At 35.5% G+C, this 18,738-nt stretch overlaps 1 protein-coding gene across 4 annotated transcripts in view; it reads right to left on the reverse strand.

Moving 5' to 3' along the window:
• Rragb (Ras related GTP binding B) overlaps positions 1-18,738 on the reverse strand; it is a 38,392-nt gene that overhangs the window by 5,931 nt on the left and 13,723 nt on the right. For all 4 annotated transcript variants that reach the window (XM_038317250.1, XM_038317249.1, XM_038317252.1 and 1 more), the window contains 5 exons: positions 18,162-18,384; positions 12,087-12,182; positions 9,837-9,959; positions 7,379-7,470; positions 358-473 (listed from right to left, as the gene is read on the reverse strand). In XM_038317250.1, the coding sequence (XP_038173178.1) occupies positions 358-473; positions 7,379-7,470; positions 9,837-9,959; positions 12,087-12,182; positions 18,162-18,384 (650 nt within the window). The remainder of the gene's footprint in view (positions 1-357; positions 474-7,378; positions 7,471-9,836; positions 9,960-12,086; positions 12,183-18,161; positions 18,385-18,738) is intronic.

The following is an 18,738-nucleotide window of genomic DNA, read 5'->3' on the forward strand; positions in this document are numbered from 1 at the left end:
TACCATTTTTTTTTAATATTTATTTATTATGTATATAATATTTTTTGTCTGTGTATGTGCCTGAAGGCCAGAAGAGGGCGCCAGACCCCATTACAGTTGGTCGTGAGCCATGTGGTTGCTGGGAATTGAACTCAGGACCTTTGGAAGAGCAGGCAATGCTCTTAACCACTGAGCCATCTCTCCAGCCCCCCACACTTACCATTTTTAAATGAACAGTGAGATTAAGTAACTTAAATGCTCTTATACAACCACCATCATTATAAAATAATTATTAAATATTTAATAAAGTACTATCTCTTCAGCCTTTCTTTAAAAATTATGAGAGGTTTAAACTATGTCAGGCAAGTTTAAACTTACGAATGGATGGATCAGACATCACGACCATGACGTAAGTGTTGGATGTGAATATGTCAATGAAAGCAGCAAAGTTAGAGTTCCTCACTTCCATACTCTGGAAAGAGGCAGCCAGCTTGCTATGGGAGAAAGGAAAATGGTGGTTAAAGAAAAGACTAAAATAAGTTGCCCTTTATTATACCAGAAAGTTTTATAGTACAATTCATCATTTTGAAATTTCCAAGGAAACTGTACTGATGAATCAACATGTTTAAAGAGTGACTAGACTGAGAAACAGGATATGGATTGATAAAGACTAAAAAGTGAAAATGAGCTTAAAACTTGACATGTATTACAAAGTATTCCCAATGACTCTCTAATACTTCTCATAATTAGCAGACAAAATAATGGGTTTCATTATGTCATTTTCTCTCTCTCTCTTTGTTCTTATTTACACCCCCATTCTCCCAAAACCCTCTCCCATCACCACTAGTTTCCTTATCCCCAAATTGTGCACCTATCTATTTTCAAGTCATGTGCATCATATTTCCCTCTCTTCTCTCTAATACAACTTAAGATATCTTCCTACTCTCTCACGGTCCCATTTCTTATTTTTATGACCTGTATACAAAGACACAAATTTAAAGGTAGATTCCTCATATGAGAGAAAACATGGTATTTTTTGAGTAGCCTATTTCACTTAAACATATTACCTGTTCCATTTATTTTCCTGCAAATGTCACAAATTTCCTTTCCTTATGATGGATAATATTCCATACTGTATATGCACAAAATTTTCTTTAGCTGTGAATCTGTTCATAGGTACCTAAAGCTGGATCTATTTTGAAGATACTGTTAATAGATCACCAATAACATGAATGTTCAATATCTCTGTACATATAGAGTCCTTTGAGTATATGCCAAGTATTTTAGCTGAGTCATACAGAAGTTTTACTTTTAGTTTTTTGGTAAATTTACATGCTGGTTCCATAGTGCCTGCATAAGTTTATACCTTGTAAAGTGTACAAGGACTTGCTCCTCCTTCTGATGTGCTTCTAAATGTGTTGTCTGTGTTTCTTGATGAAAACCAGACTGATTGCACTAAGATGTGATAATGAAGATGTTTTTAACTAGCATTTACCCTCATGACTAAGGTAATAATTGTTATTTAAACAATTATTGGCCATATACATTTCTTCTGATAGCTATATAATTTACCTGCTATTTACTGATTGGAAGACTTTTTTAGATTTAGAGTTCTTAATAGATTCTAGATATTCATAATCTAATCTGACAGATTTTGTAAAGTTTTTTCAATGTGCTGATTGTTACCTTTGCGATATAGAAGCTTTTCAATTTCATGTAATCCCACTGGACAAATCTTGGGATTATTTCTTGAGCACCTGAAGTTGCTTTGAGAAAATTCCTTGCTATATCTTGAAGTATTTTGCATTTATTTTTACCTAGTTGTTTTAGAGTTTCAGGTCAATAACAACTTTGATCATTTTTATTCTGCAGGGCAGGAGATATGGGCCTAGTCTCATCCTTCTACATGTGAATATCCAGATGGTTTTCCCCAGAAGCAATTAAGTTGTCCCTAGTGTTTACTTCTGATATTTTTGCCAAAATTAGGGGCCTGTAGCAGTAGTGTTTATTTCTGTATCATCTATTCTATTTATCTACACATCTCCTTTTCTTGTGTGTGTATTCCTAAATATAAAAATACCTGCTCAGTTTATATAATGACTACTATTTTAATGCTGATTTTGTATCCTGTTAATTTTTTGAATATGTTGATTAGCTACAGGTTTGACACACATAGCCCTTATTATGTAGAGTTAATTTTTTTGAAGACAGGGTTTCTCTGTGTAACAATCCTGTCTGTCCAGAAACTCACTCTGTGTAACAATACTGTCTGTAGAAACTCATAGAGATTGGCCTGTCTCTACCTCTCCAGTGGTGGGATTAAAGGCGTGTGCTGCCACCATCTGGGGAGATACATTATTTTTATTCCTAGTTTTATCAGGCCTTTATCATGAGAAATTGCTAAACCTTGTCAAAAGCCTTTCCTGCATCTAGTAATATGTGTTCTATCCGTATGTTCATTTATATATTATATTACACTTATCGAGTAACATACATTGAACCAACTTTGAATCTGTGGGACGAAAGCACGTTGGTCATGGTATATAATCTTTGTTCCATAATTTAGTTTTCAAGGACTCTGTTGACAGTTTTTGCATCTATGTTCATCAGGAAAATTGACCTGGCTTATTTCTGGTGTGCCCTTATCTGGTTATGGTAACAACATAACTCCTTCATAGAATTAATTTGGAATTTGGTAGTATTCCTTCCCTTTCTGTCTCATGGGACAGGTTATTATTAGGTATTGGATTTACATGTTTCTTAAATGTTTGGTAAAACTCAGTAGTGAATCCACTTGGTTCTAGGTCTCTTTGTGGAGAGAGATGTTTAATTAGTACTTCAGTCTAGCTACATGATATGGGTCTGAGGTATTTACACCTTTTGTACTGAATTTAGGTAGGTTATAAATATTTAGGAATCTATCTGTGTCTTCCAGGTTTTTTTGGGAGATTTTTTAATATAAGTATTCAATGTGTTCCCTAATAATTTCCTGGATTTAACTAGAATCTGCTGCAACATCCCCATTTACATCTCTGATTCTATTACTTATTTCTCTTCTGTTTAGTTTAGCTATAGGTTTATCACTCATGTTTAGCCTTATAAGGAGGCATCTTGTTGCCTGATTCTATATATTTATCCTTTAGTCTCCATTTTCCTAACTTCTGCCCTGGTTTGTATTATTTCTTGACTCCTACTTCAATACACTTAATTTATTTAAATTTAAGGTTTGGTTATTCCCCCCCCCCCCTCCGTCCCTCCCTCTCTGTAGCTTTGGTGCCTGTCCTGGAACTAGCTCTTGTAGACCAGGCTGTCCTTGAACTCAGAGAGTGCGTGCCTCTGCCTCAGGAGTGCTGGGATTAAAGGTGTGTGCCACAAAAGCCCAGCTTGTTCTCCTTTTTCTAAGACCTCGAGGTACACCACTGTTATTTGAGATGTCTCTGATTTTTAATGTAAGCACTCATGACTTATAAACTTTTCTCTTAGAACTGCTTTAGCTGTATACCACAGATTATGGTAAATTACACAATCCTTTTCACTTCATTCTAGGAATTTTTAAACTTCCTCTTTGATTTTAGTCTATCACTCATGTAGAAAGCATGTTACTTTCTACAATTCCTTTGTGTTTCTGTTATTTGCCTTTCTAGTTTTAGTCCCATTATAATCTGACAAAATAAAAATAATTATTTGATCTCTTTGGTTAAGGCTTATTTGGTAACTTATGTGATTAAATTCAGAGAATGTTTCATGGACTGCAGAAACAAATGTGTGTTCCATGGATGTAAGATGGACTATCCTGCAGACATCTATAAAATCTATTTAATCTGTGGTATGGCAGAGCTCTGACATTTGTTAGTTTTCACTTCGGATGACCTACCTAAAGAAGCATATTAAAATCAAAAGTATCAGGACCCATCTGTATTTTCATGCTGTTGTGTTTTTGTTTTAGCAAATTAAATGCTGTTAACAATTGGTACATATACATTTATAACTTATAAATTCTTAATAAGTTGCTCCTTATATTATTATGTAGCTTCCCAATTTCTCTCTAATTTCCATTTGAAGCATACTTTATCAAGTATTAGAATAGCTGTGGTAGTTTATTTTCTGCTTCCACTTGCTTGAGGAGTTGACTTCCATTCTTTAGCTACATGTGTATAGATTTCTTTGCCAGTGAAGTGAGTTTATTGTATGAAGCAGTTAAATGAGGAACTGAGGACACTTGCATTTAAGGTTTACTATTTCCTACAGGGCTATTTTATTGTGTTAAATGTTATGGGTTCGTTCCCAGCTATCCTTTCTGCATATTTTCCTCATAAAATTTCGTCTTTTCTGTAATTTTATGATGCGGACTTTCTACTGTACTGTAGTACTTTCTCATATTTTTAAAAGTGTTCATATGGTAGTCATGAACTACCACAGTTTTTGCTTATTGTGAAATGTTCTTATTTTATTAATTTAAAAAGGTAGGTTTCCTGGACATAGCAATTTTAGTTGTCAGCTGTTTGGTTTGGGCTTGAAACATATGTGATTTTTTTCCATCTTTTAAGCTCAGTTATATGCGATTTTATGTTATTCTGATGTTTGCAGCTTTTGATGTTGTTTCTTTGCTTTGTATTTTGGGTGATTTGTCATGTAATGGCTCTTCAAGTCAAGGATACTTGGAGTTATAAATGCCTCTTGTGTCTGGTTGTCAATTACCCTAGATTTTGGAAATTTTCTGCTATAATTTCATTGAATATATTGGGAACTGAACTCAGATCCTTTAACAAAAGCAACAAGTGTTCTTAACCACTGAGCCATCTCTTTAGCTAGATGCCCTAACACGTTATCTTAGCTATTCTCCCAGATTCTTAGCTTTGGGCTCTTGAACATATCCTCATAATTTTTACACGGTTTAGTCATGCTAAATTTTTTTCATTTGGTATTTTGAGACAAGGTTTCTCTGTAGTCCTAGCAGTACTGGAACTTGTTCAATAGACCAGGCTGGCCTCAAACTCCCAAGTACTGGGATTAAAAAGATGTGTGCTACCACAGACTAGCTGGTCATGTTAATTTTATGCATCTGTCTGTCTGTCTGTCTGTCTACCTGAATGCATTTTATCCTCAAATTTTTGTATTCTATTTTTCTGCTTGGTTTTGTATGTTAGTAATCATTCCCACCGTATTTTTTGATAGAATCTTTTCTGAAGTTTAATTTAGTTCTTTTTCAGAATCTCAATTTCCTTAGTAAATATTTTCTACATTTTTTTTAATTTCTCCTCCACACTGCTGACCTTTCTATCCATTTTGACAACTTTTGTATCTAGGCCCTAAATTGATTTCCTTAAGTTTTCTTGATTCTTGAATCCTCTATTTGAGTACTGCTATTTTTTAAAAGCAGTACTCTGAAGTCCTTTTCTAAATTTCCGGTATTTCACTATCTTTGGTTTCCAGTACGGAGGAGCTGTGTGCATCTGTACACATGAACACAGTGTCACAGTGGTTCCTTCTCTCTCTAGTGATGCTTTGTTGTTTTTGTATCTGTTGGGTGAAGTTTATAATTTTCCCATTTCTTTTCTTACTGGTTTGGTTTATTTTATGTGAGTCATCATGGTGAGCTGCCTTTACTTGGTTTATACTTCATTTCTGTCCTTAAGTTTCAAGACAGAGGGACTAAGGTACTGTGGTGAAGTGTACCTTAGTTGCTTATAGCTAAGGTATTTAATAACTAAAAAGTAAAAGGAGGAAAAGGTATGAAAAAGGGAAAAGAAAAAATAAAGTATAATAAAGGGAAAGTATAGGGCTACAGGTATGAGAAATAATAGAGAACAGGTACAGAAAAAGTAAAGACTGTCATAAAAGCTTATTCTTGCAAGATACAAATGAAAACAAAACTATTAAATAATTAAAATACAAGCATGTAAATTAACGAAATATAACGTAATTAACTAAATACAAAATAAAAATAACTAAAATGAGACAATAATTATTATAATGTTAGTATTTCTTCTTTTGGGATAAATATAATTCCTCTCCACTTTGGTTGGCTCCTTTAGCTGTTTCTGTAGGTAAAGAGACAGCTGTTAGTGCCTGAAATTTAAACGCATTCTATGGGTATGTCTTCCCTGTTGCAAGGTGTTTCTGTATTGTACTTGCTTTCTTAGGAGTTTTCCCATCGTAAACAATCCATCTGGCAGCTACTGACTGATACTGGATTATTCCTGACCACAGTTTCCATGAGGATCTATACTTGTATTTACTTCTGTCATAGGATCCGTCTTTGAAACCAGATCCCTGCTATGTATTTGCTAATGATCCATACATATTTCCCAAGAATATACTTGTGTCCATCTATAACAGCATGCTAGGTCCAGCATAATTCCTTTGTGTTACTATGTTGTTACTATGTTACTTCATGTTAGTCACTCTGGGACTCTTGCTCCATATTCTCTTGTTGCATTTCTACCCTGCTATCCCTGGTAGTATCAATGCTCATGGTGTATCCAGTGCCTAGTTGTGTCTCCACTGCTTGTCTATCTCCAGATAACTGTTCCTGTGACACCCATGCTCAGGATTGGACAGCTTCTCCCTGGTATTATTAGTGCCCTTATCCCAGTGGAGGCAGTGTGCTATATTCTGGTCTACTTGTTCACTGTTTCTACTGAAGATAATTATTTCCATCTCAACTCAACTTATTTCTTTTCAATACCTCTCACTTCTCCCATGCAAACACTTTTCAGCTGTTCTACTTTATGCTGCTGATAGTCTTACCCTATTTCCTTCTTAGCAACAGTGTTTCCTTCTTTTTAAAAGCCCAGGCTTTTCTCCTTCACAAGGTCACAAATTCCCCCCTCCTTTTCTACACCTTTCTGGATATTCTCTACTTTAATTTATTAAATGGTATCAAATATCTCAAAAGGATACTTGAGGTTTTTGTTTTGTGTTGTTTTTCAAGATAGGGTTTCACTGTGTAGCCCTAGCCATCTGGAACTCATTCCATAGACCAGAATGGCCTCAAGCTCACAGAGGTCCATTTACCTCCTACTCCTGAGAACTGGGATTAAAAGTGTGTGCCATCACCACTGAAAAGTATTTTTATACGGTTCTGTACAAGTTTGGGTCACATAATACATGGATTTGGCTTATTTTTTTCAAATTCCTGAATTTAGTAACTTACTCTCTGAAATTCCCATGAAGAACATAATATACTTGCCCTTTTTGAACTTTTTATGTTTAAAATATAAGACTATTATGCTTATATTAAAAAGACAATGGACTGCTCTTCAGTTAGTTGTAGGTTCTCTTAGAACTCTGTAAGCAAACTATTGTAAACATAAATGTACACTCAACTAGTTTCTTTAAATTTCAGAAACGATAAATATTACCCAGAAATTAACAGCTAACATTTAAAGTCTCTTACCTACAGCTCAGCTTGAACTGTTTAATAATGTTGCTGATTTTCTCAAATCTGTGGGCATCACGCTGTTCTTTACACTGATAATGAGAAATGACCTGTGAAGAAAGAGAGATTGTAATTTGAATCCATGCAAATACCCACACCTCTGTTACTAATTAAAACAGACATCTATTAGTACTTTAGTCATCTTGGTTTTAAGAAGTGAGCTGTTACCTGGCATCCTGTTTCTTGCCCTCTGTCCAACGTCCTTGTCAACGATTTCCATATTCATTCAGATAACATACACAGGATCATTTTGTTATAAGTTTATTAGATAATTTGTGTATTCTCCAGAAATGATTTTTGTCTCATGATGATATGACTTTTGACTTATCATGGTGAGTAAGCAATACACATTCAATAGAAATCATATTTTGAATTTTTCCAAGCTTGGAATATACTATACATATACTGTATTTGTACAAATATTGTACAATACTCTTTTATGATACAGAACAGCACTAGTGAGCCATAAGTCCCAATCTATGAAGGTGAATTCCAAGATTATAAAAATAAAGAACGGATCATTTTTGGAGCATTTGCATTGCTAAGATATAGTGTTGGGTAGGTTTTCAAGTTAAGAGTTTATCAGAGCATACCTTATCCTAGTCAAGGAGCACTTGGTGATTTTCTCAATTACCTTAATCACTAAATTTTAGCTTGTTAACATTTCACAAGATGGTCTTTGATTTAAAATGGTATAAATAAAGAGAACATAAAATTATCTAGCTGCTCTTGGGCAGTCTCTAACATAATTTTGAAGAAGTCTGTAACAAAGTAGCTGTTGGAATTATATTAAAAACCTTTACTAGATGACCCTAAGTACTGACTATCCAAGTACTGACATAAATTAATGTATTCAGAACAAATACACACACCAGGTAAAAATACTTTTCAATTTTAATAAACCACGAGTACCCTAAGAGATGAAAATAAGTTGCAAATTTCTAGCAGAGGAAAATCCACCTCATTTGCCAGAAGAAAATTGTCATGGAAATTTTGACATGATGTTAAATATTTGAAATATAATTCTTATACCAAAGATAGAAGAAGTACATGCATATATTCTATTTTGCTCCCAATTAAATGCCAAGGTTTGTGCTGGCTGCTTACCATTACACTGTCCCATTTTAAAGCACACAATAAATCTATGATATAAGCAATATATTTTGGTTTTACAGAAGAGGAAACAAACACAGAATGACTAAAACATTTGTCTAAACTCACCTAGCACTGGTAAAGATCAGAAACTAAATTCTTCACTGGGAGCTGCTTTGAGAGGTACATTAAATGAGTCTATTACCAATTATTCAGGAAATGTGTCTGACAAATTAGCTTTTTACAATTACTTTCCTTGGTTTTTTTGAGACATGGTTTCTTTACATAGTCTTGGCTATCCGGGAACTCACTCTGTAGACTAAGCTGCCCTGGAACTCAGACATCTACTGCCTCTGCTTCCTTAGAACTGGGACTAAAGGTGTGTGCCACCACTGCCCAGTGACCACTACTATTTTCCAAATGTATTCACTGTGCTGAAGAGATGACTCAGTGATTAGGAATGCTTCTTGGTGTTCCAGAGGACAAAAATCTGGTTCCCCACATCCATACCAGGCAGCTCATAACTACCTGTAACTCTAGCTCCAAGAAATCTGAACACCAGCTGGGCGGTAGTGGTGCACACCTTTAATCCCAGCACTGGGAGGCAGTGGCAGGTCGATCTCTGTGAGTTCCAGGCCAGCCTGGTCAACAAGGGGTAGTTTTGGGACAGGCTCCAAAGCTACAGAGAAAATCTGTCTTGAGAAAAAAAAAATCTGAACATCTTCTTCCAGACTTCATGGACACCCAACACATAAGTGGCACCCCCTCAAAGAAATAAAAATAAATCTTTAAAATATCTATCAATAATACAGATTTTTGCATCACCGACTCATGCCTGTACAGCATACCCCGATATCATTGCTAAATTCAATTTATAAGAAAAGTGGTACTATTAATATTCCTCTTACCTGCTCTACTTCTCAATCTAAACTCTTAAGCCACTGAGCCTTTTACATGTTAGAAGTTTTCATATTTATCAATCTTTTTGATAAATGGGTGGGGAAAGAATTTTCTTAAAAGAAAAATGCACTGTATTTCTTACTAAAGCTCAGTAGGTAATAAGATTCCTTTATCATAGTTAAATAGTTATTAGTAGAACTAATCAAGTCTCTAATAAGCCATACCTGCAAAAATCTAAATTTTACTATTAAAAGGTTAGTTACCAAAGGACTTTTTCCATACCACTTGCAGACAATAATGCTTTATAAGTAAGACCATATATGCTGATGTAAAAGGGGGTGGTTCTTCCTAAAAGTAGTAACATCCTGTCCTCTGAATGCAAGAAGCCTGCTTGAAATACATCTGTAGAGCAGAAAGTCCTTACCAGAAAGGTAGCTCTCTCAAACAGAAGTACTTCATCAGCCTCAATAATTTCAGCAAAATTTCGCAGGTTCATTTCCAGTTGCTGAACATTAGGAATCAGCTGATAAACAATACTGGACCAAGCCTAACAGGACAGAAGCACAATCAACTATTACTAACAGATAGACAGTTCTAGGCCTTTGAAATGAGTAAGTACCCTACAAGACACAGACAGCAAGATATATTGATAGTTGAGTCCAAAACAAATACAGATGTTAAATATAACAAAAATCAAACAAGCAAATTAACCTAACACTTGATTTGTATCCTTGAGTTGAATTTTTAGAGTTCAAACACTTGAAAAATGCTGGAGAAATGTCTTTCCATGAGTAAACAGGTAATTTAGTACCATCATGCAGCCTTAGGAAAGAAGTTGCAAAGTATGATCTGTTGTGCTAAAATCATTCTAACCCAGACATCCAACAAATATTGAAGTCCAACATTATACACAGCTTTAAAAGAAGAAATAATGCTATATTCTGCATATATCCAAGAGCCAATTTGGTATCAGAGCCACAAAGACAAGTGGACCCACCCTTCAAAGACATAACAGGTCATTATGCAAGAAACAACTGGGATTATAATTTTCAAAAGTTTGGTCACATCTGTAAAAATTACTGATTCAATTGAATTTTCAAAAGTCTATAGTGTGACTGCCTGAAACTGAGTTAATCCAGGAGTATGACCAATGCATGCATACGAGATTAGTTTCACCCTCTGAGAATCCTCTTCAGGTGCTTGTATTCATACTTCTGTTAGAACACTTCCATCACTCTTACTATTTTTCTGGTTAGGTGTACTTTGTTCTTCTGTCTCCTCCTAAGACGTCAGGAACCTATCTTAGTCATTTGTGAATGTGACAGCATCCAATAGATAGACAATGAATGCTTGTTGAATAAAACAATATAAAAATTTAAGTCAGTTCTATGCAACATTGATGTAAGAGATAGTAGTAGTTCCATGTCTCTGTTCCAATTAGTTTTACTACTTAGGCATAGTGTTCCAAGTTCCCAGGTTGGTGTTAATGTCACTGCTGAATTTACCTTGGAGAAGGCACCAAAGCTAACCACAGCAGAGACATTGTCACTCACAGCAGTGTTGTGATTAGCCAATTGTCTTTGGTCGTATTATGTATTGCCATCCTTCACACCGCAGCTGGTTCTTATCAGTGCGTCATGTCCATCCTTATTCACGGTTACCTGTTCTATGGGAATAAGGCTTTGAGAGAAATTCGGCCCATATTAATCTGGAACAGTACTTCCTAGACAGGTATCTCAAAATGTTGTTATTAGAGTGAGCCTGGGTCAACATCATACTGGGGAAGAATGAATTAGTTAAAAAAAAATCAAATGCTATTTTTAAAAGTCCAGTGGCTTTTCTCCTTGGCAAGTCAGGTTTCTTTCTGTGCATCTGGTTGTAGACACTTGTCAGACGAGTTGAAACTGAAGCTCTAGTTACCAGTGATAGAGAAGGATCCTTTGCCACCCAGCGTCACACTTGTCAATGTACACCAGAAGCAGTCTGAAGGAAAGGTCTGACCACGTGAGGATACAGAAATAATCAATCTTTAAACCACTAGTAAGCAAGACAAATGGAAGAAGCAGGAGACTATGTACCACTAAGGTAACTTCAACTTCATCCACAGAACTACTAAGATAACCTCTAGACTTGCAAACTTGCAATGATAATCATTCCAGCAATGCTACCGAGGAAGGATCAATTCTAGTCTCCAATTTGGCCTGAAATTCAAGTTATAATATACTTTACATGTATCATATCTCATTCTAAAATTCACTTCTCCCATTTCTCCACTAAATGGTTTTCTTCCATTGCTATGTGAATTTAGGCAGATTAGTTTATACCATAAGCATGTAGAAATACTTGCATATTAGATACCAAAATAATCCCCAAGACCACAGCAGGTCAAAATGGATGGAGGATATTAAGCAACATTTTTGCTATGACAAAGAAAAGTAGCTGATTAATCATATTCAAACTGGCAAAATTGGTAACAATGTCAACCCAACCTAAGATTAAAATTCAATTCTTTTGATGTTAACTCTGATGTTCTTTGAACAATTTGTTAAAGATTATTTTCTTTTTAGTACAACAAATCTAGATGGCTATGAAAGTTTTAAATATTTTAGTTTTGTTAATATCCTTCTAACTTTTATCATGCTCCAAAAGTAGGAAATGGAGGAATCATACACACCTTATACAGAGTTTCATCCCAGATAGATGTTCGGAAACAAGAACACTCTAATGGACGAGATAAACGCTTTAAGTCTTCTTCTCTTTCTTTAAAAATCTGAATTAAAAAATCCAATAAACGGATCAGCATGTAACAGCTCTCCTCCTTTACTACAAAATCTGATGTGTAATTATTTTACCATATTTTGACAAGGATCCTTACTCTGTCTTCATAAGAACCATCAGTATTATTTCTCAAAAAAGAGTACAAATGTGCTAATGGCTACTAGATTTCTTCAGACTTATCCTGGTTTTGCTAAATATTTATTGAGAGCACTGTTAGAAAATGAAATTGATCATACAGAGTTATCTGTACGATACGTTATATGTACATATAGCATATATGTGTGTTTTACACACATACACACATATAAACACACACATACACATAAACACACCCTCCAATCTGCCAAATCTAGGTTATTTTAATATGGCAACACTTATATTAAAATTTTATAAATTAAAATGTTTTCGTTCTCCATTATAGAAATATTCTCTAACATATATTACATACATATATGCAAATACATATGTGTAGTAGACTTAATTTACAACAAATATATAACCCATACAAACAACTATGCTCTAGCCAGCTAGGATTTGTCTCTATGTATACATCCACACATATACAGAGAAAATAGGTATATAAAACATGTATACTCAAGATATTTCCCTGAGTGGGTAAGTTGCTAGTATGGGTGTATACACAGTGATGTCTAATTCTCTTTGATTTTTAAATTACATTATAATTATTTATTTTTATTTTAGGTGCATTGGTATTTTGCCTGTGTGTGTATATATATATATATATATATATATATATATATATATATATATATATATATATATCTATCTCTGGGAGGGTGTTGGATTCTGGAGTTATAGACATTTATGAGCTGCCACATAAGTGCTGGAAACTGAACCCGGGTCTTCTGGAAGAAGTCAGTGCTCTTAACCGCTGAGCCATCTCTCCAGTCCCTAAATTACATTTTTTTAATATTTATTTGTTTGTTTATTATGTATACAATATTCTGTCAGTGTGTGTGCCCACAGGCCAGAAGAGGGCACCAGACCTCATTACAGATGGTTGTGAGCCACCATGTGGTTGCCGGGAATTGAACTCAGGACCTTTGGAAGAGCAGGCAGTGCTCTTAACTGCTGAGCCATCTCTCCAGTCCCTAAATTACATTTTAACTTAAAATCTAATTACATTGCCTTTCCTCTTCCCAGATGCTCCAAGTCTTCTCCTTTTTACTCCTTTCTTCTCCCCGATTGTCTTTTTTTTTGGTACTTATTGTCACACACACACACACACACACACACACACACACACACACAGAGGCATGAATATATAAATACGACCTGCTGAGGTTATTTAGTTTTCTGAGACAAGGGCTTTCTAATATTACAGTCCTGACTATCCTGAAACACGTTCTGTCAACCAGGCTGGCCTCAAACTCATAGAGATCTGCCTGCCTCTACCTCACAAGGGCTGCGATTAAAGGTGTGCATTACCACTGCCTGTCCCGGGTTCATTTTTGCTGTCTGTGTGTATTTTATTTCAGGGCTAACCACTTTGTACTAGGTAGTCAAATGCTGTCTAATATGACTTAAGGTCCAACAAGTGGGAAATCATGCCTGGTACTAGAAATCTAGTCAACTTCCAGGGACTAGTGAAGCCATGGATCTTAGAAGAGAATCTACTACTTTTCTAGATATGCTAATTCTCTATTATATTCTAAATCTTAATCCTTATACCTGCAGATAAGTGTAGCCACCACCACTCATCAAAGAAGCCTCTTTTAATAGCAAATGAAGAACATTATAGAAAACAACTAGACACAATGCTGAGCCCAACAAATCTTGTGGGGTCCAGCCCCAATGGATAGTTCTACATCACAACTCCTGCATCCATCTACTCTACATTACAGAACAGGGAGCAAAAATATTGTAAGAGCCAGACTATGAGGGAGTCCTATGAAACACCCTTCCCCTAGACATGTCTACACTGCCTTTTTACTTCAAGTATAACAGTGAAGTTTTATGTTGGCCTACTCACCAAACTTCATTCAGTTGAACTACTTGCTTACAATAAGTCAATCTCAACTTCTACCCTCTTTCCCCCATTTCACATTCTGTAATTCTGCTGCTCTGGAGAACCTTTAATACAAGATTTTAACACTAAGAGTGGGTTCTAGAGTAAAACCTTTTTTAATTATTCAAAAATTTTTCTATATAATATAATCTGATCAAACCTTTCCTCCAAACTCCTCTCCCGGATCCTCCCCTCTTTCCTATACACTCAATTTCATGTTCTCTTGTGTTCTCTCTCTCAAAATAAAATAAATCTTGGGAATCAAAACACATTGTTATACCCATAGATCACTGCATCACTCAACCCTTCTCAGATAAGCTTCTTCTTAAAGTAGATGGTAATTAACAGAGACCCACAACTGGACATGGTACCCAGACTGAGAGACTTTGGCACACTCAACTCTAAATGGGATGTCTGTAATCCTGCCCGACACCAAAGGCTCAGGGAATTTACTCAGAATAGGAGTCAGAAAGATTCTAAGAGTTAGAGCAGAATCTTAAAAATGAGTTTTCTGAATTGATTTTGATGTAACTGAGATTAATTCTCTAATCAGGTTAGAATTAAAGATGTCATTTCAAGGAGAAATGAGAATACTCAAGGGAGTCTGTGGGTGATAAGAAATTCAGATATCAAATAATACTAATCAAATACTTGTAAGAGACAACATTCTGCAGGACACAGAAGAAAGTGACTGAATTGTCTTTGAAATTTCCCGCTTCATGGAAAAGTCTGCTGGATACTATGATGGGCCTGTAGACTGAAGATTGGACAGCCACTACGTTCTTATCTAAGAATACTCCAACTTTTCCTAAGAAACTGAAATGGACTCCTCAGAAGTAACTACAGGAGAGTTCTGATTTACTCCTAGCATACCCCTTTGCTTCTATGTCTATACACATTCAGAAGAATCCTGAAGGTGGTATACAAAGCATGAACCATGAAGATTATTCTACCCTCTAAAAGAACCACATGATTTTTCTAATAAATACAGATAAAAAACAGAGATAACTATGAAAACAGATATTAAAGGTGTAGAATATGGTGTAAAGGACATAACATTCACTCGGGCCAAATTTACTGATACAGGTCCAATAAGCAGAGGATTTGTAAGTGATGGGTAAAGAAAGTGTTCTTGTAACTGCCTGAGAAATGAATCAAAACACAACCTATACTAACTGAAGCTAAAATGTCAGATCTGTACTGATCTACTACGCAGGAAGGAATCTAATACATAGGGAGTTCACAGTCCTCAAGGTTTGTCATTTATAACCTATTCATCAACATTGGGAGGTTCCAGAACACAATGTTGATGATAAACAAATTTGTAGGAACCCCAACTTCCATCCCATGCTCTCTGATCACTTTTCTCTGTAGGCCAAAATTTACAGTGGTAATTGCTACCATTTAACTGGGAAACCTAAATACAAAGGTAAAGTGGGTGTTATAGTAGTGAGAACAATGTGGAAATATTTCATCATCAAATACAAGGAGAGCCGGGTAGTGATGGCACATACCTTTAATCCCTGCACTCGGGAAGTATAGACAGGCAGATCTCTGTGAGTTAGAAGAACAGCTAGGGTTGTTACACATAAAAACCCTGTCTTGAACTCCCCCCTCCCCAAAAACCAAGGAGAGTATCCTTATTTTATTGAACAGAAGTGTTAAACTAATAGAAACCTATAGCTTTGGCTACCTGATCATGGTGCTCCTATAAATGATCTAGAAGCGATATCTACTACATTCTTATTTGATCTACATAAATGAAATAATTTAGGTCAAATGACCAAAAATCTAGCACAAATCATAAAATGCCATAGTTTCTCAAATGGTATCCAGATCTGTGCCACTTTATAAATCTATAAATTCTTGAATGAAAGAGGAGGGTGGGTCAACTTAAGAAAAGATGCTGATGCAATTCTACTCAGTCTGTTTATTCAGTTTTTGTAGAAGACATAGCTCTTGGAAGGTGGGGTATCATGTGCTCAAGAAGTTTCTGACTGCAAGTTATAACTACTGGACCAGATATGATTAAAATACCAACTCTTCTACTGGTATAGGAATCAACTTTTCTTTTTTTGTATAAGAAGGCTACTTATTTGTTTTAATTTTGTATCCCACTACTTTGCTGAATGTGCTTATAGCTTAGGAGTTTACTAGTGGAGATTTTAGGGTCTTTTATGTACAGAAATACATTATCTGAAAATAAGGATACTTTAACTTCCTCCTATATGTATAATATTCTCATTTTCGGGTCTATAGCTTATCTTCTCTGCTCTCCAGGTTCCAGATTCCTTCTAGAAGGCTTCCAGCATCAGTTGAGCTAGTTCCTTAAATGAAATACCCTCCCATTTGTTTGTATCTTTGTTTTTCTATAAACAAACACATCTGATTGGGTCTGTTTCTCTGGAAAACTCAAACATATATAAGCATACATAGAAATATTTATCTTAGGGCCAGGCAGTGGTGCCACACGCCTTTAAAACCAGCTCTTGGGAGGCAGAGGCAGGAGGATCTCTGTGAGTTTGAGGCCAACCTGGTCTACAGAGCAAGTTCCAGGATAGGCTTCAGAGGTACATGGAGAAAACCTGTTTCGAAAAACCAAAAAAAAAAAGAGAAAAAATATTTATCTTAGCTGAAATTATTATTTTGAGAAGCACATACAGTCATTTTTATTTGAAACTTTTCTGTTTAAAATAATTAATATTTAATATTAATTATATATTAAATATAACATATACTGTTTAATAATATATTAATTAAAAATTAATATTCAATGAAATTAATGACTTTCTCAGAATATATATTTATATATTTTGATATATAGATATTTTAACTTAAAATATACTAACTATATATATTAAAAGACCATTAATATATATTGGAAAGTATTTATATGACCAATTAAAAACTGTAAGAGAAATTACAAGTGATTGAAACATCAACAAGGAGCTCATTTGTTGGAATGCTCTAGCTTTTAAATTGCAATTTTGGCTAAAAAGTAATTTTTAAAAATTGCGGTGTACTGGGGATTTAATTCAAGGCATCAAATGGGCCAGGCAGCACTCTACCACTAAGTAACACCCTCGGCTCTTAAAATTGTTTTTAAAATAACAGAATAAGGAGTCAGAGAGATGGTTCAGCAGTGAAGAACATTTACTGCTTCTGCAGAGGGCTCAAGGTTAGTTCCTGATTCCTAGCACACACATCAAGTGGCATACAATGTTTCCTTAGTAAAGCTATTACCAAAAAATCCTTTAGTACGAGGTGTTCCTTAAGATATACTCCAAGTCAAAGAGAAACTATATCTTCTATAATCTAAAACTGCTTTTCTTTAGTTCTTATCTATGACACGGAGAGAATTTTCTTATCTTATACCTTATTATCTAATGCTCTTATTTTACACTGAAAAACTGAAGGTAGACTTATGCCTATCTTACCAGACCCAGATCTCATAGATTCTTACCTAAAAATTTGCTTATTTCACTACACCTCTTCTGTACTGAGTCGCTGAGTTCTCTGAATTACAGTTTTATGTGTTTTTGTTGAGGTGAAGGTTGATATTTCCTACTCTATCATTCTTGGTCATGTCTGAGTTATACTCATGTATACAAATTCATTCATGCTAGCGTAATTGTGAGGGACTGTAAATAGTGCTTGACAAACTTGGAGGCACTTGAACTAGTGCATAGCAGTTCCCGAAATCAGTCCAGTGACAGGAGCCACCTCTCCTCATTCTTACCCCTAGTGGGTCTTTTAGCTGTGACAATGCAATAGAGGTAGTAAACTATTTTTTAAATGATAACAGTTACTTAGTAAAAGTACATGGTCAGTCATATCTTCTTAATTCTGAAATACGGAATGCTGCAAATTTACCTACACTTTTATAAAAAAAGTCTACAAAGCATGCTAACCATTTGGTACAGCACCTTTTCAGTTTCTTACCAAGTCTCGTTGATCCTCCTGTACCAGATCCATTTTGTGTACCAAGCAAAAGATTTTGGCTTCTGGAGAATTCTGCATAATGGCCTCAAGGCATGACTGGTAATAGTGCATGTCCTTTTCAAGATCACGGCTCTCCACATCAAAGACATAAATTAGAACCTCCACATTTCGAAAGATGTTGTCACGCTGGCTAGTGAAATAATTTTCCATGAAGGTGTCTTGTCTGGTAGGAAAGAAAATCTAGATAGTAAACAAGTCCTCTGTTTAATCACTACTGCTTGAAATTTTCTTAGCTCGATCAAGAGAATGATAATCTTAAACTTCAATTCAAAGAGCAAAGAACAGTCAAACATATTGAGCTCTACCTTACTCTATTTCAGTCATAACTTGCAAGCCTGTAAAATTTTACCGGACTGAGATCCCAAGGTCCCGATGAGGAGCAAAAGGAGGGAGATCATGAGCAAGGAAGTCAGGACCGTGAGGAGTGCGTTTACCCATTGAGACGGTGGGACAGATCTAACGGGAGACCACCAAGTCCAGTTGGAATGGGACTGATGGAACAGGGGACCAAACCGGA

The sequence above is a fragment of the Arvicola amphibius genome, chromosome X (assembly GCF_903992535.2).
Source record: "Arvicola amphibius chromosome X, mArvAmp1.2, whole genome shotgun sequence".
In the NCBI taxonomy this organism is placed as follows: Eukaryota; Metazoa; Chordata; class Mammalia; order Rodentia; family Cricetidae; genus Arvicola; species Arvicola amphibius.